General features: G+C 55.1%; 11 protein-coding genes across 11 annotated transcripts; 5 read left to right on the top strand and 6 right to left on the bottom strand.

The window, feature by feature from the left end:
• Nucleotides 1-43: 43 nt before the first annotated feature.
• Nucleotides 44-2,089, bottom strand: CDEST_13828 (Putative PLC-like phosphodiesterase, TIM beta/alpha-barrel domain superfamily). The gene is made up of 4 exons (XM_062929984.1): nucleotides 1,729-2,089; nucleotides 1,273-1,655; nucleotides 1,044-1,148; nucleotides 44-963 (listed from the first exon to the last, which is right to left on the bottom strand). The coding sequence occupies exons 1-4, from the start codon at nucleotides 1,778-1,780 to the stop codon at nucleotides 391-393; spliced, it is 1,113 nt and encodes a 370-aa protein (XP_062786035.1). The 5' UTR covers nucleotides 1,781-2,089; the 3' UTR covers nucleotides 44-390.
• Nucleotides 2,090-2,331: 242 nt separating this feature from the next.
• On the bottom strand, nucleotides 2,332-4,950 carry CDEST_13829 (Putative Plus-3 domain, Plus3-like superfamily protein). The gene is made up of 4 exons (XM_062929985.1): nucleotides 4,507-4,950; nucleotides 3,543-4,288; nucleotides 3,354-3,490; nucleotides 2,332-3,304 (listed from the first exon to the last, which is right to left on the bottom strand). Exons 1-4 carry the CDS (start codon nucleotides 4,698-4,700, stop codon nucleotides 2,558-2,560), a joined length of 1,824 nt encoding a protein of 607 aa, XP_062786036.1. The 5' UTR covers nucleotides 4,701-4,950; the 3' UTR covers nucleotides 2,332-2,557.
• Nucleotides 4,951-5,149: 199 nt separating this feature from the next.
• Nucleotides 5,150-6,140, top strand: CDEST_13830 (Putative ubiquinone biosynthesis protein Coq7). Its single transcript, XM_062929986.1, has 2 exons — nucleotides 5,150-5,420; nucleotides 5,476-6,140. Exons 1-2 carry the CDS (start codon nucleotides 5,220-5,222, stop codon nucleotides 6,007-6,009), a joined length of 735 nt encoding a protein of 244 aa, XP_062786037.1. The 5' UTR covers nucleotides 5,150-5,219; the 3' UTR covers nucleotides 6,010-6,140.
• An 84-nt stretch (nucleotides 6,141-6,224) lies between these two features.
• Nucleotides 6,225-12,336, bottom strand: CDEST_13831 (Putative phospholipase D/Transphosphatidylase). Its single transcript, XM_062929987.1, has 2 exons — nucleotides 6,288-12,336; nucleotides 6,225-6,233 (listed from the first exon to the last, which is right to left on the bottom strand). Exons 1-2 carry the CDS (start codon nucleotides 11,723-11,725, stop codon nucleotides 6,227-6,229), a joined length of 5,445 nt encoding a protein of 1,814 aa, XP_062786038.1. The 5' UTR covers nucleotides 11,726-12,336; the 3' UTR covers nucleotides 6,225-6,226.
• A 617-nt stretch (nucleotides 12,337-12,953) lies between these two features.
• CDEST_13832 (uncharacterized protein) lies at nucleotides 12,954-13,371 on the bottom strand (the record flags this gene model as incomplete). The annotated part of the gene is made up of 2 exons (XM_062929988.1): nucleotides 12,954-13,240; nucleotides 13,303-13,371. The coding sequence occupies 2 exons, from the start codon at nucleotides 13,369-13,371 to the stop codon at nucleotides 12,956-12,958; spliced, it is 354 nt and encodes a 117-aa protein (XP_062786039.1). The 3' UTR covers nucleotides 12,954-12,955.
• Nucleotides 13,372-13,615: 244 nt separating this feature from the next.
• Nucleotides 13,616-15,676, top strand: CDEST_13833 (Putative tubulin). The gene is made up of 7 exons (XM_062929989.1): nucleotides 13,616-13,666; nucleotides 13,721-13,761; nucleotides 13,857-14,023; nucleotides 14,077-14,259; nucleotides 14,313-14,606; nucleotides 14,660-15,124; nucleotides 15,183-15,676. The coding sequence occupies exons 1-7, from the start codon at nucleotides 13,659-13,661 to the stop codon at nucleotides 15,411-15,413; spliced, it is 1,389 nt and encodes a 462-aa protein (XP_062786040.1). The 5' UTR covers nucleotides 13,616-13,658; the 3' UTR covers nucleotides 15,414-15,676.
• A 262-nt stretch (nucleotides 15,677-15,938) lies between these two features.
• On the top strand, nucleotides 15,939-16,549 carry CDEST_13834 (uncharacterized protein). Its single transcript, XM_062929990.1, has 2 exons — nucleotides 15,939-16,072; nucleotides 16,140-16,549. The coding sequence occupies exon 2, from the start codon at nucleotides 16,158-16,160 to the stop codon at nucleotides 16,428-16,430; it is 273 nt and encodes a 90-aa protein (XP_062786041.1). The 5' UTR covers nucleotides 15,939-16,072; nucleotides 16,140-16,157; the 3' UTR covers nucleotides 16,431-16,549.
• A 1,279-nt stretch (nucleotides 16,550-17,828) lies between these two features.
• CDEST_13835 (uncharacterized protein) lies at nucleotides 17,829-20,838 on the top strand (the record flags this gene model as incomplete). The annotated part of the gene is made up of 4 exons (XM_062929991.1): nucleotides 17,829-17,960; nucleotides 18,021-18,126; nucleotides 18,201-18,333; nucleotides 18,384-20,838. The coding sequence occupies 4 exons, from the start codon at nucleotides 17,829-17,831 to the stop codon at nucleotides 20,836-20,838; spliced, it is 2,826 nt and encodes a 941-aa protein (XP_062786042.1).
• Nucleotides 20,839-20,975: 137 nt separating this feature from the next.
• On the bottom strand, nucleotides 20,976-22,575 carry CDEST_13836 (Putative phosphoribulokinase/uridine kinase, P-loop containing nucleoside triphosphate hydrolase). Its single transcript, XM_062929992.1, has 3 exons — nucleotides 22,030-22,575; nucleotides 21,856-21,885; nucleotides 20,976-21,789 (listed from the first exon to the last, which is right to left on the bottom strand). The coding sequence occupies exons 1-3, from the start codon at nucleotides 22,103-22,105 to the stop codon at nucleotides 21,167-21,169; spliced, it is 729 nt and encodes a 242-aa protein (XP_062786043.1). The 5' UTR covers nucleotides 22,106-22,575; the 3' UTR covers nucleotides 20,976-21,166.
• Nucleotide 22,576: 1 nt separating this feature from the next.
• On the top strand, nucleotides 22,577-23,890 carry CDEST_13837 (uncharacterized protein). Its single transcript, XM_062929993.1, has 3 exons — nucleotides 22,577-22,940; nucleotides 23,218-23,494; nucleotides 23,554-23,890. The coding sequence occupies exons 1-2, from the start codon at nucleotides 22,770-22,772 to the stop codon at nucleotides 23,446-23,448; spliced, it is 402 nt and encodes a 133-aa protein (XP_062786044.1). The 5' UTR covers nucleotides 22,577-22,769; the 3' UTR covers nucleotides 23,449-23,494; nucleotides 23,554-23,890.
• Nucleotide 23,891: 1 nt separating this feature from the next.
• CDEST_13838 (Putative PRELI/MSF1 domain, Slowmo/Ups family protein) lies at nucleotides 23,892-24,892 on the bottom strand. The gene has a single exon (XM_062929994.1). The coding sequence runs from the start codon at nucleotides 24,560-24,562 to the stop codon at nucleotides 23,972-23,974; it is 591 nt and encodes a 196-aa protein (XP_062786045.1). The 5' UTR covers nucleotides 24,563-24,892; the 3' UTR covers nucleotides 23,892-23,971.
• Between the last annotated feature and the right edge of the window lie 507 nt (nucleotides 24,893-25,399).

A 25,399-nucleotide genomic window follows, 5' to 3' on the forward strand; every position in this document is an offset into this window, starting at 1 on the left:
CATCCTCATAGTGGGAACCCCCGAGTTCGAATGCAGCAAACCCAGCGGAGTCATATTCTCGAAATGATTCTGTAACTGGATATGGAGCCTCTCGTCTGGAAGCCCTCTCTTTCTTCGTTTAGAGTATGCTCACTGCGTCTTTCCCCCCTAATAACATGTCTCGCAGATATATCTTGGCCACTGCGCTCTCTGTAGCCTCTGCCCACCGAATGTTGAACCTCCCTCCCCCAGTCTCTCTTGCGTATTGTATTCTTGATCTAAAATCTGCCCCCTTCGTCCTGGATGCTCTGCAAGCCCTTGCGACGAGGCAAACATCTGCGCAACGCCCATCATTCCCAGCAGTTAGTACGTCACGGCAGCCCCCCCGCTATCCTCCACGCACCGCCCCGCTCACAACCTCAACGCCTTGGTCGTGCTCGGCCCCGGCGCGACAACGCCGAACCGCGCGACGAGCATCAGTACCGGCGTGAGGACCGCCACGAGGACCTGTACACCCACGATCTCGAGATACAACTTCAGCGTCCGCCTCCAGGTGCCGTCGCGGACGCGGCCCGCCCTCCTCGCGGCCTTTGCATCGTTGGACTCCTCCCCCGCCGCCACGTCGCCGACAACGGACCCAGATCTGTGTCCAGCAGCAGCAGCGGTCTCCTTGCCCTCCCACCGTCGACACACCTCGAGGAACAGCTCCGGGTCATCCGTGATGACGCCGTCCGCGCCGGCACGGATGCTCCACTCCATCCACTCCTCGTCGTTGACGGTCCAGACGAACAGCCGCCTGTTAGCCTTCCGGATGTCGCGTATGAAGAGCTTGCCCGCGGGCCCGACGAGCGACTTTTGGAACATGTTGAAGGACAGGTTCGGCTCGGCGGGGGAGAGAAATCCGCGCGCATAGAACGGGGACCAGGAGATGAGGGTGACGGGGTAGGTGGGCAGGATGGAGCGGACGTGGGTAATGTAGGGTTGCTTCGTGGGCCGATTGTCAGTGTGTTCTTCGATTGCGGAGGGAGGGGGCGAAGTGGGAGGATGGCAGGACGCCAACTTACGTTCCAGCAGCCGAGGACGATCCTTTCCTCCCATGGCACGGGGCCCGGCGTCGAGGCCAGGACCTCGGCCACGCGTTCGAGCAGTTCCACCGGCGGATCGTCGGTCTGTTCCCTCACAATGTCAGCCCACCGCCGGCCCTCATCATCCTCCTCATCAGTATCATCTTCTCCCATTACAAAACACCCTCTTCCTAGCTCTCTCAAAAGGAACAAATGAACCATACTATACCTTGATGTCCAACAAGACCCAAATCCGCTCTCTACCTGCGCCCCCCTTCGCCAGGAACGCCAACAGGTCCTCCAGCCGCGGCATCCCCTCCCCAGGCTCCTGCACTGTGCGCAGCGTCCGCAGGTAGTCCCACTCGCACTCGCTGATCCTCCTGTCGACGCCAAAGCAGCGCTTCAGGTTCCCGTCGTGCGAGAGCACGACGACGCCGTCGCGCGTCAGGTGCAGGTCCGTCTCGAGGGCGTGCGCGCCGGCGTCGAGGGCGCCACGGAAGGCGAGGAGGGTGTTTTCGGGGTAGAGTGCCTTGAAGCCGCGGTGGGCTATCGCTTGTGGAAAGCGACGGGCGGGTGTGGACGAGGATGCGGATTCGGGTGCGGATGAGGGCGCTGCGGTGGTCGTGGTCAGTCTTTGCGAGGCAGAGAACGAGAAAGAGAGAGAGATGGGCGAAGTAAGAGGTACCGAGTGGGATGGAGGGTTCCTCTGCGAGGAGAGGCTTCGTCTCTGAAGCCATTATGGGGCTGCTACCACTGTGATGGTTTCGATTTCTCTCTTCAAGATTCCAATGGGTCTAGCAATTCACAACGAAAGAGAGCGTTCCTTCGAACCTCGACGTCACAAGAGCTAGTTCGCGGCCGAGACGTGGGGTGTGTAAGGTTGGCACAAGAGAACACAAAAAACACAGGGACTGGGGAACATGAACCGAGATCGCTCGCATAAAAAGGAAAGTCGGGGTCTTTGTGGATTGTAGGGATGAAGGTAGGCAAGACCTTTGCAGCGAGCCACCCCAGGTGTCTTTCTCGGCTGGGCCGGGCCTAAGTCACCCTAGCCGCTCGCGATCGTGTAAAGTGATTCAATGGCCGACGACGCCAGCGACATCATGCTGGCATGCAGTACGGGTGACCCACGTACAGCAGCCAATGCGCCCCGGATGGAGCTCTTTGGCGGCTAGCACTGCAGTAGCGCGGTTGCGGCAACCCTTCCAATTCGGGCTCTGGATGCTGAAGGATACCGACAGGCAGAGGGGGGGCGGGGAGGAGGCCAAAGGGTCCTCGCACAGTTCAGGTTGATTCTTGTCCGTTTCTCTTGTATGAATTGCTTCGCTTGTACCGTGGAAGGCTCTGCTCTCTAATCTACAGTCCATTGCGCTTCGGAGGGTGCAAAAATCATGCCTGGCAATCGCCGATTGGTGCCTGTGCAGACCATCCGTCCTCCTCTATCCCTTTAATAGCAATGCGGCAAACAACCTATACCCTGCGCAAGTTGACAGTGTTGGTCTCATAGCGAACCCCTAATCAATCTCGATGTCAATGTCGAGATCCAAAGCTCCGATAATGTCGTCGTCCATGAGCGGCTTATGAATAGTCGGGATGCCCTTCTTCTCCTGATTTGCGGCCTGGAGCTTGGCCAAGTTGGGTAGCAGATTCTTCTCCTGAACCCCGGATTTCGGCGTCCCATTCGCAGGCGTGCTCGCGTTGCTATCCTTGCCCGCGGGCTTCTTGCCAGAGTCGTTGGCATCGTGGATGAACTTCGCTCTCGTCCGCAGCCGCCGCGAAAGATCGTTCTTGATGTCCTCGCCCCTCTCCAGGGCCGCATCTAGCTTGCGCGCCTCGGCCTTTTCCTTGAGCTGCGCCCTACGGACGTTCTCGGCGTTCTCGAGTCGGCGCTGGCGGTTGATGTTGGCCAGGCGGTCCTGCTGCGACGTCGTACTCGGTTTTGACGACGAGTCGCTGAGGCTCGTCTTAAATGCGAGAACATTCGTCTTGAGGTCGTCGAGTTGTTCCTGTAATTCCTCTGCCTTGGCTGTGTTGCCCCTGAGTCGCGCAACCTCGATCTCCTGGGCGAGACGCTCACGGAGCTTGGGATCGAACTTCTTGCGCAGGGCGTTCTTGCGCTGGATGCGCTCGTCAATCTCCGTCGTCGTGAGGTGGTGGGCGATGAGCGCGTTGATATCTTCAATCTTGTCGAGAAGAACCTGTTTCTTGGGGAGACTAAGTCCTTCAGACTGGATGACCTTTTCGTATCGGTTGTACTCGCGCTGCGCACATGTCAGTATGACAGATCTATAACCAGAAAGGATGACTTACTTCACTGAATGGCCGATCCGACAGAAAGATGAAAGGGAACGGCCTCTCTGCCTTGCCATGAGCGGCCAGAACATACTGGTCAGTAACGAAAGAGCCACCCGGGCCAGTCATGGCATATGGTTTGCCGACGGTGATGGCTGCAAGAGGTCAGCATCCGTTCGTCGCGCAACAAGGCAACATCCGACTCACATTGAATACGCGCCATGCGATACTCGTCTTGGCCTGTCTTAGGGTCGGGGCCGATGCTGATGCGGACATAGCATCCAATCATGGCTGTCTCGAAACCAGGATTGAAGCAGTACTCGGCGAAACGACTCTTTCCGACGCGGACACGCTCGAAATCGCGGATGTCAGGAGGTGGCAGCGCGCGCGCGACGATCTCTTCGTCGGGCGATCGCGACTTGTGATGACGACGGCGATCGCGTTCCTCCCAGTCACCTCCTTCATCGCTATCCTGGTCTCGGTAATCGCCGTGCGGCGACCGGTTTCCCTTCTGGCGGTCCTCCTCGCGACGACGGGCGCGATCGCTCTTCTCCGCACGCGCGCGACGCAGCGTATCTATCGCAGACGTCTTGCCTTCGGTGCGCGGCCGCGAGTTCTTACGCGAGGCCTCTTCAAGATCGGCGGCATCGGCGCTACGTTTCTTCAATTTTTGCTTTTTCTCCTCGTTCTCCTGCTTGCTGACCAGCTGGCGAAGCATGCGATTCTGTCGGTGGCGCTCGATCTCGGCTTGACGCTCCGCCAGCAGTGATTCTCTCTCCACCTCGCGCATGGCCATCACCTGTTCCTTCTCGGCACGACTCCTGAACATGCCATCAACCGGGTATTTGTCTTCCTCGTCATCGTCGTGGCCAGGCCTGTGCGGCTCGGCTTCGGAGTCGGACTCGTCCATGGCGGCGGATCCGATCGAGTTGGGACTACCGGGTGGTGAAGTGCTGAGTCGCATTCTGTTAGCGATGCGCGGATAGCAGAAGCAATTGATAGGCAGCGAGCAAGAGAAATAAAAAGAAGACAAAGCGCGCGAAAGTGGCGAAGCGACGTGAGTTGAGTTGAGAAAAAAGACAAATCTGGCTGGCCTCGAGTGTACGAGGGCGCAAGACGAAGGCTGTCGGAATGTGCGCCTATGCGAATTGACGTAACGGGGGAGACTCACGCCTCTCCTTCCTCTTCTGAATCGTTCCCACCCACGCGCGATTTTGCCTTCTTTGCCTCAGACTTTTTCGCGGCTGCCTTGGGGGGTGGTGATGCAGATGGCGCCCTGCTCTCGGCCTCTGACATCAACTCCTCCTCATCAGAGGACTCCCCACCACCCGCAAGAGCCAGAAGCTCGTCGTCTATGTCGGCCATGATGAGGTGTGGAAGGCTGGGTAGACAGTCGTATAAGGGGGGTAGCTTCAGGCTCCTGCAGGAGACAGGTTATGGAATTCGTGACTGGGCGTTTGTTTGCGCAATTGGTTATCGATGTGCAAAGGAATTCTGACAGCTTCAGGTTGCGCCGAATTTAAAAGCACCGTTCTGATTAGTAAAATACAATGAATGAGTGGGAAAAGGTGGAAGGGGGTGATTTGGTAGTAAGAGGAAGAAGGTCAAAGTCTGGCTGCTGTTCACAGCCTTGGGACAACGTCGTTACAAACGTGTGCGTGATTGGCTGGACTCATGTCATTCAACTGCACAAAGGTGGACAGCCGGAGCTTCGGGCTGCTCTCATCCGATCTGGCCTGACATCAACCAATCAAACACAAGTAGCGGCCTTGGCACTTGCTAGGGTCTAGTGGTTCGATGCCATCATAATATCATTGACATCTTCATTTACCGTCGGCCGAGTTCGAGCTCCGAGTAGGAGGCTACTCACCTTCAACCCACACAATGGCGTCGACACGATCATTGTTGAGGCCCTACAGCGGCCTCGCGAGGCTTGGCGCGCACATTGTGCAAGCGCCCGCTATCTGCTCATCCCGTAGACAGCTTTCCACTGCCCCCAACTCGCAGGCTGATGCGACAGGCGCAGCAGCGCCTCTTCGTCTCAAACCTTTGACGCTGGAGCAGCGGGATTTCCTTTCCTCTGCGGTAAGCTGAATCGTTGCGCTCGGTCCAAAGAAATACAGCTGATGACTGTGGCCAGTTGCGTGTCAACCAAGCCGGGGAATTGGCTGCAACCCGGATTTATACTGCCCAGGCCCCTCCGATCGTCAACCGACACCCGCACCTGCGACCGCTGATGGCACATATGTACGAACAAGAGGAGGGCCACCTCAAGACGTTCAATTCGCTCATTCACAAGCACCGAGTGCGCCCGACTGCGCTTTACCCCCTGTGGCAGCTCATGTCGACCGGTTTGGGTTGGAGCACGGCAGTGATGGGCCGGGAGGCGGCAATGGCGTGCACAGAAGCCGTCGAGACGGAGATTGGTGACCACTACAACAGCCAAATCCGGACCTTGCTTGAGATGGTCAGCGAGTGGGAAGCCGAGGGCTACGACGTCGGACCCGAATTCACCGAACTCATCAAGACGCTGCGGCGCATTCGCGACGAAGAGCTGGAACACCTCGACCACGCCGTCGAGCATGACGCCAAAAAGGCAGAGCCTCACTGGTTGCTGACCGGTGTCATCCGGGCAGGCTGCAAAGGTGCCATTTGGGTGAGCGAAAAGATATAATGAAGGCTGTAAAGTAAGACTGTGTACAGTACATGTAAAAAAACACAAGGGCCGAGGCCACACGAATAGAATAATGCAATGGTGACCCCCCCCCTCCGACGATGAGATGTCGCTTCCCGACTCCGTCCGTTGAATGCGTGTTGCATGCCACGATTCACCCATATAGAGAGGTCTTGTCCACCAAGTCGAAGAGACCATTCTCGACCTTGGATAACACCTAGTTGCTACAGTGGCTGTTAGTTCGACATCTTGTTTTCAAGGTTGGGGGGGGTACTTACTAAATTTGCAGGGGCGCTACGCCATCCACCTGGAAGCCCCAGTTGCCGTTCTGCTCTTCTGTAAGCAGCCAGTCGTAAGGGAAGTTGACAACGTGTCCTTGGACCATGCTGAGCAGCTCTTCTGCCTCGGCTCTCCCGAGCACCTCTTCGGGCGGCATACCGCGCCGGCTGCCCTTAGTAGTGGCCCGTCGGCGGCGTCTAACCGATCCTTGAGCTTGCTGAGCTGGGGTGCTTACGTCCCTAGAAGGCGGTTTCTCCAGAGGAGAGAATGTCGTCCTTCTCTCTCTGCTCTTCTCCCGCGCCGGTTCCAGCGTGCCAGCATCGGCTGCAGGGCCTGTCTCGAACGCGGGGAACGGAACGTCTCCAGCGGGGAGGACAGGCGACGGGGCATCCTGTAGACGTCGTGAGGCAGTTAAATTCTCTGCGTCTGCGTTGGGCCCGGATCTTGAGCCAGGGTGCTCATTCTTCTCATTCAGCTCGTGGTCATCTCCGGGGATGACGATCCGGGGGTGGTTCGAGTGATTGGGCTTGAGGTGTAGTTTCTCTTCCGCCTTCTCCGTGGCAGCATCGACAATGGCTCCAGGACCTGGCGCCCCAACGCCGGCACCTCCGCCCGTAACGGGAGACTGATGACGGTTCAAGTTGGAGTCCCCGTCGTCCGTCCTTGTCTTTCCTTCCATGCTCTCTCTGAACCGCTCCGAATAGGACACGGCTTCGCGGTAGTCGGGCCACGTCAGTACTTCTGAATCAGGCATGCAGCGGAAGACGCGGCGGTACAGTTTGGTGTTGTTCTCCGCCACTCTGTTCCAGATGTCATCGAAGAAGGACGAGTTGACTGGATCGCGCATGCAGTCCTTATCGATGTGTGCGGGCCTGATGTCGGCAGCCAGAGGATGCAGCGGCCCGTTGGTTGGCTGGCCACTCTGGTCCAGGTGAACAGGAGGGCCACCGATATCCGTGTCGTCCACAGCAGGCAAAGTGGGCAGTCCCGCCGTGCGAGGCAGACCAAGCTGGTCGGTGGTCCGTCTGTTGAGAGCGGGGATCGGCGGTAGAGCGTCGTTACTGACACCGCCTTCCTCCTCCGCGTGGTGATCGGTCGACGGTTTTCGCTCGTGTGGCTGCATTGGCGACTCCAAGGTGCCCTTCCCTTCTGTGTGTACATCGCGAACAAGAACCTCGCGGCCGTTGACGATGATAGAGTCGCGTCCTTGGTCGAGCCCACGTTGAGCGGCATCCTTCCAGTGGTCATTACCATACCCGGCAATGTCCATGGCGTGAGCTTCATTTCCGGTCACACGGTCATCACGCTCTTTGCCCTTAGACGAAGACACAGACGAATCCTCCTCGACCACTTCACCGGGCTCTGTGACAGCATCATGGTTGAAGCTGGGAGTTTGGCCTGGCATCGCCGGTTTTGCCGACTTCCCTTCCGCGTGCTGGCCGCTTGAACCAGCAATAGGGGGCGACTCCGTATCGTCTGCATAGATCTGATCCATCTCCGCTTCATACTCTGCCTGACGGTCCATGTCGGCCTGTCTCTCCTCTTCCAAGATCTCATCGACGTCTAGTCCGAGATGTTCCCGCATCAAGCGAAGCCGTAGGGTGTGGGCGAAGCGGCCGACGCGGTAGGGTCGACCGGCCATGGTGGACCAAATCATGTCGGTGTCGCGAACGACTGCAGCGAGCTCGGAGTCACGGTTTCCGAGCATCGATCGCTCGTTGATGTTGGCGGAGCCAATGAGCGCCACTCGATCGTCCACGACAATGCACTTGGCGTGGATGTAAAGCTGCTCGGTGACGAGGGCATTACGGGCGCCAATCTTGCCCCATTGTCGCAAACTATAGAACTGGATATAATCCTCCGGTTCGATGCCTGCAGCACGGAGGCGCGAGAAGATTGACCCTTCTCCGCGACAGATGCTGCGGTATTGACACTGGAGGATGAGTCGTACGCTGGTGCCTTCTTGCTCGTCGACGGTGTTCTGGAATCCGGGCATAAGAGGAATGACAATGCAAGCTTTCCAGTCTTCATCGTTCTCGTGGGCCCTGATGATGCGCTCGACCAGTGCGTCACCAATGCGATTGACAATCTTCGTGTTGAAAGCCTCGGTGCTCGTGATGAAAAACTGATTTTCAATGTAGACGAAATGGTCGGAGTCTTCGATCATCTTAACGTAGGCGTTCTGAATGCTGCACTCCGTGTGCTCGATTCCAAGAGACCAGTTGGCCGACGACCTCAGGATTTGTACCTCACAAGTACCGGTCAGACCAAGAGCGTCGAGCTCCGCCATCTTGACGTCAGGAGGAGGGAGCAGGAATGGCAAGGGGCGTGTTGTCTTCCTGCCTCTTTTGACATAGTTCCATCGCTGGACGAAGTGCCTCGTTAAATCTCTGGCCGGTTGACCCACGACCTGCATGGCGATGTCGTGCCATGGCATTCTGGGAACCTTGCTCCTGTCGTACATCTCTTCGTATGGCTCATCGAGCTTGAAGAAGTCCTGGACTCGGGGGTTGGAATAGTCTTTCCCGGGGAAGAGTTGGCAGTGCTCGGCATCCTTTGGTTGCTCACTATGCTCGAAGCCTGTCGGTTTGTCATCCGTGATCGGATGCTGCGGACAGTCCCAACGACCAAAGCACAGGTCAATACCACCAACAAAAGCCACATCGTGGTCGACGATGCAGAGCTTTTCGTGGTGAGCAAAAAAGAACTGGTTCTTCTTAAACTGATTCGGAGACCGCTGAACGAAGATGTTGGGGTGAAGGTTCAGGAGAGAGTATTTGGTGTACTCCGAGTCTATGGGAATAGCAGCCTCAACATTGCGGTAGACGATGACGAAGATCTTGACGCCCTCCCGGGCCTTGCGCTGCAAAAGACGATCCAGACGCCACTTCTGGCTGATAGCCGCCGGACGACGCATGTACAGCTCCGGGCTGAGCCACCAGTCGTGGATATAGATGACATCGCGAGCCATGCTGATTGCGCGAGACACATTCCACATGTAATCTCTGCCGTCCACGAGCCACTGCGCGAAGACACCATTTCGGATGGGGGCGAAGCTGTCGAAACGGTTGATGTCATGCCACTTGGTCTGCTTGAGCATCTCGGCAATAGAGTCTTCGAATTGCTTCATGATGTGCTGGTTTCTCGAGAATAGCTTGACCTTCCGTTCGGCGGTATGCAGCGTCAGGGTGTGATGCTTCTCCACATCGGCCTCTTCTGTCAGGTCGATCTCCTTCTCCTCCTTCTTTGTCTTGCCCTTGGACAACTGTTTCAGCGTGCTTCTCTTGGAAACAATACGAAACTTGGAGTCCACAAGGTAGACGTCGTAGACGCTCATTTTTTCGGGCGATTCAACGCAGACAATGTAACTTGATCGCACAAGGAACCACTTGCGACTGTGACGGGCGATGACCTTCTTGGGTGTCAAGACTCGACGGAAGTCCATGCCTTTGGAAGACTGAATGTGAAGATAGCACTCTTTGCCGTGATAGCTGCCTTCAGCAGCCAGACGCACACCAAGGGCAGACAGCTCCAGGAACTTGCAAAGACGATTGCTGTCGGCGCGAAACATCAACCAGCGGATCATATCCTGCAGGTATTTTTCCAACACCCTTCGTTGCCGTTCAAAGTATCGTTTGCGTGCCTGGACCAGGTCCGCTTGGTTCTCTCCTCCAGACTCGCCAGGCTCGGTAAAACCGGTGGACTTCCTACGCATGCCGAGCATGCCAAGACGGGACTTCTTCCTAGCACCTGGACCAGCCCGGCCGCCTTCCCACTCGCTTGCCGTGCCCTCTCCAGCGGTACCCTCGGCAGCCGTGCCTTCGCCAGCAGTTGCTTCTCCTAGATCGTCCCCCCGGAGGCTTGCGCCGTCGTCATCGTCGCTGTCGTCCTTGTTGCGTGCACTGCGGAGATATGGGAAGGCGCCCCACGGAAATTTAGGCATTTTAGGTCGGGCTCCTACATCGGCGCGCCCGTGCAAGTACTTATCGTTGCTCATCGCAAGTTTGTACCGGACATGCAGGTTGTAGATGTCTTTGAGCGTTCTGATGATGGTCCACTTCATCCGACTCGGACCGCTGCCGTACTCGAGATTCATCGTGAAAACCCAATGTCGCTCGCTATCGTCGTCGGATTCGGGCTGACTGTCGGTTATGCGCAGACGCACCTGTTCGAGCAGGACAGGAATTCGCTTGTTGCCGTGCTCATCCCTCTGGATCATGCTGGCCAACATAAGAACAGCAGGGGCCCCGGCTCGCAACTCGGCCATGAGCTCGGCTGACTTGGCGAAATCGAAACGGTCCTCCTTCTTCTGCCTAAGAAGCTTCAAGGTATTTTTGACGTACTTCCATGTCGATGCCCTTTCGCTGCCAAAGAAGGGCCTCTTAGGCGCAATAGCATCACCATCCGAAACCCCACCGCCTCCGAGGACGGTGATGCGACGCATGTGGCCCATTCTTCGCCCACCACCGCCGGGACTTTCAGTCCCGTCACCATCGCGAGCACGGTGAGAGCGGATCCACGAAGGCCCGGCAAGCTGGTCTCTTCCCTCGCCCTCCGACATGCCATGTTGCTGCTCCGCATGGTCCGGCATGCTCATGCGCCTTCTCAGGCCCATCCGACCATATCCGACAGGCGAGTCTGGGCCGGGTAGATGCCGTAGGTTTGGCGTGCTCGGAACAGACGACTGGTGTTTCTTGGTGCGACGCATTCGTCTCTTCTTCTTGGGTTTGGCAGCATCCGACGCAGCCCCTTCATCAGCCGTCTCCTCGACGTCCGCATCCGCATCACTGCCTCCATCCTCCTCGAGCGTGTGAGGTATTCTAGACCTGAACTGCCCGGTGGTTGGTGAGCTTCCCATGGACGGCGGCGTGCCATTATCGTTCAAGTTGCCAGAGCTGCTTGTCTTGAGGGTCTGCATGCTACCAGATCCAGTAAGCTGCTTCAACTTGATAATGAAGGCCGAACCAATTGACTTTCCACCATCTTCCCACGATGGCTGTCGCGAATGGCTGGCCGGGGCCTCCAGGACCTGGTCTGTACGAGCGAATTGTACGCTTCGACGGTCAGTCGGTGACGCTGGCTCGGGAGAGTATGTTCCGTCTTCGGGCATTCTCGGCAGACCGCTCGGGGTTTGACGTGCGCTCTCTGTCGAATTGAGGGTGGGAAGTGTCGGTCGCTTGCCGTTCTGGAGAGGCGATACGTCGTCGTGGGGCGCTCCCCCATTTATGTAGTCTCTTGCCTCGATCGCAGCATCGAACGGGATATGGGAAGAGTTTCTCGGCGTCGAAAGGTCCTTTGGAGGAGGTGGAGGAGGACCATCTTTAGGCGGAGGAGCAGGGGGGGCGAGGGCGTCTGTCTGGCCCTTGACAGCGGTAGACGACGCGTGAGGGCTTCTTGTCATTGGTGAGATGGATTCATCTCGTCTCGGGTCCGTCATAGCGACGAATGTGTGTAAAGCGTAGGAAGGCGAGTCGCTGAAAGGTTGAGATTGATGTTAGGATCGGTGAATCGAAGTGTGTTGTTGAAGGTTGGAGAATGGCTTGAGCTCTGCAACCATGGCTCGTACAGCGTCTTGATCGTGATAGTTGTCGTCGCAGAATGAGAGACAATCAGCCCAACAAGGGGTTGGGTTCGTGTGTTCGTGAGACTGGGCCGTCCGTAGGGGTAAGTCGGGTGTCTCGAAATCGCGTTCGAGATAAGAGTGCTGCCGGGCAGTCAGGGAGCAATGAAGCTAAACCGAGACAAAAACGGCGTCCACTGGTATGAACGATTACCGTGATTGAGGGAAAAGCTACTCGAAAAATCGACAGGCAGTTTTTGGCAACAGATCATCAAAATGTGGCAGGACCAAAGCAAAAAAGAAGAAGAAAAAAGGTTGGGCTGAGGTTGCTTCTGCAGGCCCTGCAGGGTTGATGGAAGATCGGTATTGTTGCAGTTGCGGTGTTCTGGTAAGCAAGCAAGCACCTTTGAGTTGGGGATTTTGGGGAGAGAGACAGGGAGGGATGGCGATGGGGTATGGTCGTCGTGCAGCGAGGGAGAACGGGAGGGTCCAAGACCAGCGATCCTTGTGGCAGCTGCAATTCCCCAGTCAAGTTGCACCGTTAGTGGAGGGCGAGGCTTAATTGCTTTTTTGGCTCCGAGCCAATGGGCATACGGGGGCGCGAATAGGGGGGTGACATGGTGGAGGTAAAACGACCCAGCCGTTCCCCTCTGTAGTCTCATGTCCCGCCCAAGTCTTTAGTGGCTGGCTCCCTCACTGAACGGGTGGTGTGGTGTAGTGCAGCTGCTGGAGCTTGACAGACGGCACCAACATTACCGGTCAGCTGGCCCGATGAGGTGCCAAATGACCTTTGGCTTTTAGGCTTCGTGCTTCCGGTTCCATCCCGCCGACTTTAGCTCACCTGAAGGTACAGATACATCCACTGCCTAACCTAACGTATATAGGTGGGCAGGCACTTTGCGTCAAAGATAGGACGCATTTACCACTGTACGTGTACTCTGTATCCGTATGTAGGGGGAAGCAGAAGGTGCACCGTGCAGCTGTGAGCGCCGGTGGACAGGATCGAGCTCCCTCCCGCCTTACATGAGGTCCGACAAGGGCCCCTCTCTGCCTAGATTGCGTCCAACCCGAGGCTTCAACAGCTGTGCGACTTCGAAATGATCTCAATTACGGACGACGCAAATCCCGCAATAATGGACCGGTGTCTTTTGCTATACGCCTGCTCCGCGCATACCGCAAGGGCGAGCCGTGGGGACATTCAATAGGGGTTCGGATAGATCTGAGACGTTGGACTCCGTCGAGATAGCGCAGCTTGATTACCTGGTTTGCTTGTTTAGTAACTTTGGTGAGATTTGACAACGACGACGACGACAATAGCCGCAACGAAAAGAGGCAAATGATACGAGCGAATATCCGCAGGCAGCCGAGAAATCCGTTTAGAGGTGCAGTTCCCTTGGCAAGTTAATTTCATCGGACAAGTAAGAGAACCTGTGTGTGGTACCCCAATAACGTACAAAATGTGAAGAGGCCGCCGAAAGAAGCCATACGAATCTACGATGTAGGCGGTAGGCCAGTTTCGACATGGTGCAATGAACAAAGACCAAAGATCGGCCCTGACTAGCCTGCGTGGGCTGTTTCATCGTGAATGAAAGAAATGGAGATGCATTATTTAAGTCTTTGAGGTGTGGCTTGTCACTTATTTGGGCATCTTGTCTCCCTGCCACACTACCTTACGTAACTCAATCGGAACGCGCCTCGCGTGTTTCTTATCGATAAGCGCCCGGTGGTCGCGTCCAACATCTCACGATTCCTTGGAGCTCACTGTTTATGGAAGCCCAACGTCGTCAAAGCCCCGCCATCATACTGCAAAATGCCAAGGTGAGTCGCGAATCACTCTGTTCCTTTAGTTTTGATTCTGACGAGACACTACAGGGAGATCATCACCGTCCAAGCCGGACAATGCGGCAACAGCAGTCAGTAACTCCATCATGCCACCAATGTGGCATAGCCCAACGATCGAGCCCCAAAAGAAGGGCAAATGCCCAACACGGAAACTGACACTGCACAGTTGGAAGCCAATTCTGGCAACAACTTTGTCAAGAGCACGGCATCAACCAGGACGGAAACCTCGAAGACTTCGCAACTGAGGGTGGCGATCGCAAAGACGTTTTCTACTACCAAAGTGACGACACAAGATACATCCCGCGAGCTATTCTGGTCGACCTGGAACCGAGGGTTTGTGTTCTGATAGGTTTGAGAGAGGGCCCAGTCAAACTGACAAGTCACAGGTCATCCAAGGTATTCAATCGGGACCCTACAAGAACATCTACAACCCGGAGAACTTTTACGTTGGCAAAAATGGAGTTGGCGCGGCGAACAACTGGGGTGACGGTTACCAGACGGGCGAGGTCGTCTACGAGGATATTATGGAGATGATTGACCGCGAGGCTGATGGTAGTGACTCGCTGGAAGTGCGCACATCTTGCATCTAGCCAGCTGCCTGGGCGTTGCTGACTCTCTCCAGGGCTTCATGATGCTGCACTCCATTGCAGGCGGTACCGGATCTGGTCTTGGTTCTTTCCTCCTCGAGCGACTCAACGACCGATTCCCCAAGAAGATTATCCAGACCTACTCTGTCTTTCCCGATACCACAAACGCCGGAGACGTCGTTGTTCACCCATACAACAGCGTCCTTGCCATGAGAAGGTTAACGCAGAACGCCGATTCGGTCGTGGTACTTGACAACGGAGCTCTCTCACGCATTGCAGCCGACAGACTGCACGTCCAAGAGCCCTCTTTTGCTCAGACAAATCAACTGGTATATTTTGCGTCTTCGTCCTTGCGAGTCCTAGACTGACTTGAACTTGTCAGGTCTCGACTGTTATGTCTGCCAGCACGACAACTCTCAGATATCCGGGATACATGCACAACGATCTAGTCAGCATCCTGGCCTCGTTGATTCCCACACCGCGGTGCCACTTCTTGATGACAGCATACACTCCATTCACAGGCGATCAGGTCGAGCAGGCCAAGACCGTGCGCAAGACCACAGTGCTGGACGTCATGCGGAGATTGCTGCAGCCCAAGAACCGCATGGTTTCTACCCAACCAGGGAAGAAAAGCTGCTACATTTCCATTCTGAACGTCATCCAGGGCGAAGTGGACCCTACAGACGTCCACAAGAGCTTGTTGAGAATCCGGGAACGGCGACTGGCGACATTTATCCCCTGGGGCCCGGCCAGCATCCAAGTGGCCCTGACCAAGCGGAGCCCCTACATCCCCATGGCCCACCGTGTCAGTGGGTTGATGCTGGCAAATCACACAAGCATTGCGACTGTGAGTATCTTCGCGTACACCATCACATTGACTATAGCGCAAGCTGACATTTTCCCAGCTGTTCAAGAGAATCCTGAGACAGTACGACGGCATGCGCAAGCGCAATGCCTTCATGGAAGGGTACAAGAAGACGGCACCATTCGCAGAGAATCTGGACGAATTCGATGAGGCCCGAGAGGTTGTGTCAGACCTGATTCAAGAGTACGAGGCAGCAGAGGACTCCGACTACCTTAATCCCGACATAGGAGACAAGGCGACGTCGGCTGAAACCGACAAGAGGATGGCCTAACCCAGGCACGTTTGGGAACGGCAGAGACGGGGATTTAGCTGGGATGAAGATAACAAGCGGTGCACATCAAAAACGTCGATATGGCCATGGCGGCTTTTGCACTTCGGGAAAGGATCGGGGCCTGGGCTGGCTTGCTGAGATTTTTGGCGTTCAGGGATGAGGAGACGGCACAAGATTACGAACTAAACCCCCTCCATAGCAAACACCAACTCCCCATTACAAACATGCATCTGAATGGGGAAAAAGCTAGTGTACCACTCTGATATCTTTCCCTTGGAAGCCTTTGGAGCATTTGTTCCTGGGCGTTTTGTGTCATTGATGGCCCATTCGTCATTAGAGTTCTCCACTTCCCGCGACAATCGTCGATGAACATCAGGCGTTCCCCACCGATTCCGCGCAAGAAGGGTGCAAAGAGCCGCAAAAATTACACCTGCTTGACGTCATTGACGTCAGCGCCCCAAGAGCTCGAACCCAGCCCGCCGACCTGAAGCTCATACAGACGGCTCGATCTGCATATAAGACGGGCCTTGAAGAGCTCTTCAACACCCTTCTTCTCCGTTATCACATCACATCAACACAACCCGATCAAGACCTTTCGATCAAACCAAATTTCCGAGTTTTACTCTTTTGACAGAGTCCCATCCAACGAATCAACTACCGTGAGTTACATGCCATTCCCACCCGACTAATCTCACAGCCACATACGCTAACACCCATCCTCCCTAGACCACCAATACCACCAAAATGACCCAGTCCAAGGCCGACAAGATCAATGAGGTCCAGTCCAACCTCCCCCTCCCCGAGCAGCCCCCCGTCGCCTCCGACTGGCAGTCGGCCGACGCCACCAAGGTCAACGTTGGCAGCGGCGGCAACGCCGAGGCCCCCATCGGCCGCGACACGGCTGCCACCTCTGGCCTTCGTGAGCCCGCGTCTAAGGCCAACGTGGATTTGAGCAGCGTTGGCCGCCAGGGCGTCGAAGGCCTCAACGGTCCCCCCAAGGATGCTGCTGCGAAATAAGGGATTGGGTTTTTATATACCACGTATGGAAATGGGGAGAATACCAAAAGGCACGAGGAGCATTGTACTATTAGACAGGACGGCATGATATGAGTTAACGACGATGGCATGGTTTGCCTTTACACACAGTTTTATGGGCCTTGGTGATGTGTGATGTTATTTGACCGACGTGTTTCGAATCCATGTTTCGTCTTTTCTGTCTAGAACAAATTTTGAAGAAGATAGGTAGTGATCTACTGTTTCTATATCTTCGCCGCTCTCAACGTGCTTTCTATTCATCATGTTTCAGTGCCATCAACCTTGTCTCGTGTCTGAAATAATCTCTTGTACCCTACAACTGCTCGTTTTCTTGCATTTAATGATGCTGGTCTTTGTGTCTGGCTATATCCTATCGCTGGCTGAAGCAATGCTCCTCGTCTGCTGCCCCAGGTCGCAAGGAGTGTGTCAACGATTTGTAGAAAGAGAAGGAGAAATGCTCTTGTCCAGGAAACCCGACATGTCTATAATTAAACTCAGGTCCTTGTAATGGAACCAGCTTATTTATGAAGCTGTTAGTACAAGAAATAGGAACAGGATAAAGTACATCTTTATCTCCTTAAGTGCTTTCTGAAGTCACAACTCATACACATCACTATTAAGTCAACAAGTCTACAGATGTCTGCATCTTTTCCTCTCATGCTTTAGTCCTCAATGAGGGATTCGTACATCTGTTTTCTTGCTTAGAAAGTGTTGGGGAGCAAACATCTTAACCCTCGTCTGCTGGAAATTACCTAGGGAACAGTGGCATCCGCCTCTCACTGTTGCCTTGAGAGCAGACACTGCCACTCAACAGGAAGGTACCTCCCAGTCTACTGCCGCCTTCTTCCTTCCCTCTAAAAGTCTCGGGTGTTTTCCTTCCACAACCAGCCATCTCTCATACTAACCCATTTTCTTCCTGACCTTTCTCATCTACACACTACCACTTCCACTTTTCCACTCTTCCACAACTTTCACAGGTAACACGAAATCCACATTTCATCAAGAAATCAGAACTCCCTCTCCCGACATCCCGAGAAGTCTGTTTTTTTAGTATCAAGCCCCGGCCTGGTATCTATCTTCTTTACTCTAACCTTGGCTATTTCAACCACCAGTGACAGTATCACTGCCTGACCAGAAAGAACTGTCAAGCAAAACAGTACAAATCACTTTCACATCCAATCGGTAAGATAATTACTTTGCAAAACATTTTGGTCCTAATATGGCGTTCCCTATCCAATTTTCGTTCTAAGACTGCTTCTTTTCATGTTTTCTTCTCATCTGTCAACCTTAGGACTGCATCTAATATTGCCAGATCACGATTTTACCACTTGAATCAAGCCAGATCTCAAGGTTGAAACCCACCGTGTCCGGGTTTTAACTATGGGTTCCTGGGGTGACCAAAGTGAGCGGCGTGCCGACAGAATGCCGAGTCTGCGTGTTCAGGCCAACGCTTTCAGACAGTCCGGCCCTGACGTTTACGCTGCAGATGAGGCAATCAAACGCGGAATGATGGTCAGTATCTTAGCAATCAGGCAGTGCGATCCTCAAGTTTTGATTGTTAACGTCTAAAAGGCTGACCTTGGTACTGTTCGTATCGATGAGCTGCCACTTGACGACACTCCCAACCCGAGAGCTATCCCGCCTCGCCCGCGTCGTATCGTTCGTGCCACTGAGCACAGTGAGGCTCTTACGGGCTATCAAGGCATGCCTGTCCACTGATACTAGTAGAATATCCCACTAATGAGTGTCTAGCGATGGCGAAAAATGGTATCGACGATGCAGAGGCCATGACTGTCAAAGATCTGAATGATCTCGGCGGCCCCAGCGTTTACCGACCGACCGCAGGCCCTTCCAGAGACTTTATGGCAGAGCACCGTCGCCCTCTGTAAGCGCTGTTCCCTCTCTCTGACTCGGCTTTGACTAACAAGATGACAGGTCAACCTTCCAAGGGATGAAGACCAGTCACAATGGTATTGTGCTCCCCCCTGGCGCCCATGTTCATCGGTTTCCATCTAGCAGGGCCGTTGCTACAAACGCCATCACTGCCCCCAACAACGCAGGCGGAGCTACCAATACACGATCACCTGCCACGGCAGTTGTCCCCAAGAATACCGTGCCTCCCCACCTAAGAGCAAAGAAAACCGCAGAGACTACCACATCGAATAATCACGGAGCTAGAAAGGAAGCCTCCGTCCAAGTTCCGAAGCAAGCCATGATGAGTGGCTCCGATATTAATCAGGAGAGGGACAAAGTGGTTCCTCTTACCGTCCATGGCCATGATGCTCTTCATTCTTCTGTCCCCCATGCCAGCACCACGAAAGATGGCCTAAGAACTGAGCGGGGTGACTCAGGAGACCAAGTTTTGGATTACTGGTCGGGTTTCTGCAACATCCGAATTTCCGAGCAGGGCAAAGACTGTGAGGTCTCGGTAGAACTCGCAGTTCATCAGACTGCACAAGACATCGATGGCAAATGCCTTTTCGTCATGACGCTTCCGAATGGTGTCGTCAAACGTCACAGCATGAGATCGTACCTCCTCCAATTTCAGAAGAGCAACCTTTGTGTCGTCTGCTTTGACTCAGGCGCTGAGAAGGCTTCATACAAGTTGAAGTTCAAAGATGAGACTACAGCCTCAGAATTCCAGCGGCGTGCGGCCAATCTGCAAAGAGTCGTTGGTTATGTCCATGGCCTGCCCACGGCAAACACCAAGACGACTGCCGAGTCCGAGACTGCCTCTAACGCCGAGAAGACAGCTGACCGGGAGGGACCGACTCAGCCAGAGCCAAATGTCTCGACGGCACCCGTTGAGGGGTTTGCAAACAGTCCACGGGAAAAGAGCGAGTCGAAGCCGGCGACTGAGATCGGCAAGTTGTCCAGGAAGTCTGGGGCCGACACCTCCTACAACTCAAAAGACATTGCGGATGTCATGGCGGACGCTTTCAAGAACCTTTCACTCGACAACGTCAAGGATGCCGAAATGTACAAGGCCAATCGGAACAAGGTTCGATACAGTGCGCAAGAGCTTCTGGAGCGACGTACTTCTGGTGAGGCTCCTCCTGGTATCAGGGACATCAATGTCCCGCTGAACCAAGTGGTGGCTCTCGGAAAGAAGAACACGCCAGTGTACTCGCCGTCCACTCATGATAGTGCCAAGTTGATGGAATTCCTAGCGGGGAAAAAAGCCCAGCAGCAGGCAGAAGAATCTCGAATCGCAATGCCTGGATTGCCAATGGCAGTACAGTGCCAGAAGGCAGCTGCCGCCACCTCTGCCAATTCCTTGGCTCAAGCCCGCAAGGAACTGTCTTTGGAGGAAAAGAACGACGAGACCGTTGCCTACAAGACTGAAGTCAAGCTCGATGACAACGCCAAGAAGAACACCGAAGGTACTGCCGCGCCTAGCAAGGAAACTGAGAAGTTTTCATTGAAGGAGATCAGTGCCGGTCACACCGCCCATACCACCCAAAAAGCTCTGAAGTTGGATGATGTGGTCGCCAGCATCGAAATCGAGGCCGCATCTGTTCAGGCTACGCTTGATGAGAAGGCCGAGGCGTCTGTGGTTTTAGAGAACCGAGACGGTGGAGCTGCAGTCCCCAATGGTTCGAACGATTCTACGATCGAATTCCAGCCTTCGCCCAAGGATGAACGCCCTTCGACTGTTGTTACCAATCAGCAGTCTCGAAAGACGATAAACGCTCCAGCTCCTGCTTTCAACATGGTGGAGTCTGTTCCAACTGTTGCCACTGCCTATACCACTGCTACGGTGAAGCAGCATGATTCTGCAAAAGAGTCAACTTATGCGGCACCCTGCGAGGCGCCTACGCAGCCCGCCTCCATGATATCACCCGCAACGACACCCACTACAGCTCCTGTAGAGCATGCTGAGGGCCATCACAGCCATGCTTACGGATTTCATGCCCACGGCGATCAAGGATTGCTCGCTTCTATGCCATTTCCTCATATGGCATTGCCGGGGATGACTTCACCTCTCATGACTACTCCGTCCACAGCCCAACCCAATGTCGCTTACAACTATCAGATGCATGCTCAGCCCGTGATCCCCGGCATTCAGCAGTACCAACCGGCTGGTATTGTGCATTCTATGAGCGTAACTTATCACATCAGCCTCGGTGGAACATCCAATGGACCCGGAGCGCATGTTGGTCAAACTTCCATGCATCCAGCCAACTGCGTCACCGACTTCAATGGGAACCAGGCAAGCAGTTCAGTCTCGCCTGGCAATCAATCGCTGGAGCCACAGTCGCAGAGTCAGGCTTGTCAACAGATTCCCGGTCAGAACCGTAAGCGGAGAGGACTGGAGAGCTCAATGTTTGCCACTGGATACAGCGGCGCCAAGTTCGCTGGCAGCTTTACCGGAAAGGTTTCTGAGTGATGCGGCGCCAACATGATCGTGAATGACATGGAGGATACGATGGATACTTGTTGAGAAGATTGCATAGGCGGCTTGGAACGGCAGAGAGAAATGAGGCTTTAGGCAGAGTGACATCACCAAGTCAGGCGATCGAAAGGTGTCTGTTCGCAACGAGAGATTTTTCGAGCCTGAGATAATCCCGGAATAGCCGGGGTCATCTCCGAACGAAACTGTCATAAGAGGATAGACATCAGATAATTGAGTCTCTCCATCAGTTCTGCTGAAAATAGGTGGACCAAGCACCCTTTCACTGAACGGCATGTTGCAACCGCTGACCTACGATCCCCATTCATGAATGAACCCATTCGTCGTCTTCCCGACTGACAATTACCTCATGGACATCTAGACGGTAGTCTACAATTTCCTTTCCGTTGACTAAGTCATTCTCCCTTGCTCTCTTATCGGCCTCGATCTCGTCCTTGGCAATACCGGCCTTGACGTGTCTGCGAACCAGGCGTTTTCTCGCGACCTCGAAGTCGACATCTACGAACCAAAGCTCGTCCATAAGCTTCGCAGCGTCGCTCCACGGCGGCTTGTCGAGAGCGAGGTAGTTTCCCTCGAAGATGACAATGCGGTGGTAGGGCTGGACAGCGATGTCGTTGGCTTTGGGATCCTTGATGGCGTGGTCGAAGCTCGGGGCGTAGACCGGGGAGGAGTCGGCGCGCAGGGGCTCGCGGAGGGAAACGACGAGTCTGTGAAAGGCTGCGCCGTCAAAGGTGTATACGGCGCCGCGGCGGGCGTGGGCGGTGTCCGGGTCTGGCATGGCTGAGAGCTGAGCGCGGGTGAGGTGGTACCCATCCATGGGGACGAAGGCTGCCGGTGGCCGCGCCGCACGGGAAGGGTCAGAAGGGTCAAGCGTCGCGGTGCGGGCGTTGAGGCGAGTTGTGACCATCTGGGAGAGGGTTGTTTTCCCTAGGTGTTTAGTGTTACCAAGGTTTGGTCATTTGGCGGATGGGAGAGAAGGAGGGGGTGGCTTACCTGAGCCCGGGATGCCCGAGATTCCAATCACTGCCAAGTGTTAGTGCGCCAGTCTGAGAGAATCGGCGGCTTGTTTGAAGCCGTCACGGACGAAGCTACGAAGAGGTATTATGAGGCGAGGGAAGCTTCAAGACGCTCACGTATCAGCTTCACACCGTAACGGGAGGCACTCACGGAGGCGCTGGTCGGCCGGTGTCCTTTGGAACTTGTCCCAGGCCTTGTCTACGAGCCTTGCCACTTGTTGCTCCATCTCATCCCGATGTGAAAGAAAGGGGGTTGGTTCTGTTGTCGAGTTAAGGGGGGGTAGAGCGCAAACAGATGGGAGCTGGAACGTTTGAAGTCAATTGAAGATTCCACGGCGGAGCTTCACCAAGCTACCCTAACGGCCCAGCTAAGTGCAAACAAAGGCCCCACTAACCCCGCCATGCGGCTTGATGTCATTTTTTGGGGAACGGCTCGGCAGGACTTGCTGGAAAAAAGGGTTGCGCGAGGCGGTTCTTTTAGGTGCATATCTCTTCTTGGCTCACACGCCCAGGCTCGCAGCGACTAATCAACTCAGAGTGTACTTTGTTTTCGAGAAAAAAAAAAGAAAAAAAAGAAACTTCGAACTTTCAATCATAAAGTCGAACTGAAGACCCTCAGGACGGAGCCAATCGGTGTGAGTTTTAGGTCGCCTTTGCAACGTCTTGGGTCGCCGACCGATCGACCGGACTGTGGGGAATCTCTTCTTTTTTGGTGCATTGGTAGTAAACCCCGTGAAAGCACCGAAGTTCCTCCACGACACCCGACGCCGACTCGACTAGGACTTCTCCCCTCTTCTCAACTCACGTTGCCCAGGCCAGCCAGCGTGAAGCCGAGGAGAAGATTTTTGGACACCACATTTCGCGTCGCCGGCCCGCGTTAAGAAGAGCGAGATGTCCGACGAAGACGGAGGCCTGTTCAGCATCGCCATCGATGACTCGGACGAGGAGGGCCTGATTTCGGAGGAGGCGGCCAAGGCCAAGGAGAGGCCCAGAGACTGGCAGTCGGAGGAGGAGTTCCAGGAGCTCAGGGCCACGTACAGAGTCAACTTGCAAGACGGTGATGTGAGTCACCTTCTTTTCCCCTTCCCCTTGGCAATAAACCTTTGGGTCGTCTCAATGCCGTCGGCATCCGGGCTTGGCCTTGGACATGCACTGAAAGTTCGGGAGAAGAGGTGCTTGGGGTGGGGTTTTTTCCTTTTGCTTTTTTAAAGTCTATCCCTTCGGATGAGCACCCGACATACTACCCAAACACCGCTGGCTTCCCACCCCCGGCCTCGAGGGCCGGGCCCCCAATTCAGATCGGCTCGACTGACTTGGGGAAACCCTCCGTTCGCTACAGATATGGCAGAAGATCGAGCTGCCCCTGGCCGCCGTTGCTCAAAAGACCAGCAAGCCGGCGCTGCAAGAGCTGCTGCACGCCGTGGAGGAGCTGTACTTCCTCCGCCGGTTCGAGGAGGCCGCGAGGTTCGCGAGGCGGGTCCTGGACGGGAGCGACGCGGCGCTGGATCGCGACACAAGGCAGCTGCTGGTGCGGTACGAGGAAAAGTGCCGAGGTCGGATGGGGAAGTGAGAGATAATACCCGGTCGAAACTGCACATTACCATGGACGGATTAGAGTAAATACAACCATACATGTCACGATTGAAGGTTTGCTGACTGGTGGTTGCGCGTGTAGTGTGTGGTGTGGGTGGTCTATTATTTCTAAAAAAGGACACTCTAATTCTAGTCCAGAGACTGGGAGATGCTTCTTTTTTGGTGTGTAAAACCGCACCCTCCTCGAGTGCTCTGATCGTGTAGGGGTATTCCCAAACTCCGAAAAAACTTTGTACAATCGAGAGCCTCAGCTGAGACTTGAGGCCCTCGGGGGATGGTTGTGTCTACCCCAAAAAAATCCGATGTCTGAACGCCGTTCTAAAACCCTGTTTTCCGTAACCGCCCTTTTTTTTCCAGAATCATGCTGCCCGCTGTACAGAAATCGACGAGGAAACGCTGCAACGCAAGTAGTCTTGTCGAGAAGGGAGAGTAGGGAACCCGTTGAGTCGCGGTCGTACCGTTCGGAACTCCGAGGCATTCCCTCTCTGGACAAGAGAAGATTATGCCGCAATGCCCTGGCGGACACGCATCTCGCGCTCGCGCTCCTCGGCGAACACCCTCCTGCTCATGGCCAGCACCATCTCGAAGCCTTCCTTACCCTTCTGGGCATTGTCGCGGAAGCGGGACACGCACTGGTCCTCGATACCGTTCTTGATCCGCTGCCAGCCGCCGCAAAGGGCGGTAATCTGGGCGTCCTGGACGAACTGGGTCTGAGTGGCGCTGATGGGCTTGTAGACGACCGACTCCTGAACGGAAATGAGGTTGGAGAAGGTGAGATTCTGGGAGACCATGGTGACGGTCTTCTTGGCCGGGTCGACGTAAGACGTCTCAAAAACCTGCGAGACGTCCGGGTCGCCGCCGGCGCTGGCACCACCGACGAGCGAGGCGAACCATTTGGGCGCAGACTGCTTGCAGGTGATGAGGCGCTCAGTGCGGAGGATCCCCGTGGCCGGGTCGACGCTGCGGTTGATGGTGTCGACGGCGATCACGTGCGTCGTCTTGTCGTTCCACGGGCAGTATTTCCGCCAGTTGGCGGCGGAGACCTCCTCCCAGGAGTAGTTAAAGGTCACCGCGTTAGAAAAGACCTTCATTGTGAATGTGGTGGTGGATGTGTCGGGTGGAGGATTGTTCTCTTGGGTGGCCAAGGGCTGGAGCAGCTCTCGCGAAGTCGGACCAGTATCTTGTTTTTCTTTGGCCTTGTGCTTTTTCGAAGATCTCGAATAGCTGATGTCTATCGGTTGGATATCGTGGAGAGGTCGTAGAAGTCGTGGCCAGCAAGCTCGAAATAGGTGGACGAAGCTGAGCTGTTGGTTGTTTGGGTTGTTTGTGTTTTTAGTGTCAAGCGACAATGATGAGTCGAATTGCTCCGAAAGTGAAAAGTAGAAGGAGGCGATTGTTGATAATAAAGGGATGGGAAAAATATTAGCGACAAGGGCGAGGTAAACCTTGCTAGTGGGAGCGAGGGGGAGGAAGAGATGGAAAAAAAGTAAGAGGCAACAGCGAGCTTCGGTAGGCCTGGGAGTGGATCGGGTGTCGTGTGCGGGTTTTTTAGGAAGCTACATGGGATCTGGCCAACCAGAGCGTGGCAAAGATGGGCGGGTTCGGGGCGACCTCAGTCTCGGCAAGGTTCTAGGCTGCTGGAAATTTCTCTCAGCGTCTGGGCTGCTGATGGCCGCTGCACAACCCCAGCTGGTACTCCGGAGAAAGACTGGGTATTCGGGGTGGCGCGTGCGAATCTCGCAGCGCTGCGAGGCACGCAAGCACGACACTGGACACGTCCAGAGGGCAGGGAGCGCGCTGTATGGCTCGGCTCAGGGCCTCTCGCCTCGTCTATCTTCCTGTTTCGGGTATAGCGCGCATGGACTGATGGAAAACGTCGGAGACGGTGCACCGGAACGGCCGCCGGCGGTCGCTGGTTGCATGTGATT

The sequence above is a fragment of the Colletotrichum destructivum genome, chromosome 9 (genome assembly GCF_034447905.1).
Source record: "Colletotrichum destructivum chromosome 9, complete sequence".
Taxonomy (NCBI): domain Eukaryota; kingdom Fungi; phylum Ascomycota; class Sordariomycetes; order Glomerellales; family Glomerellaceae; genus Colletotrichum; species Colletotrichum destructivum.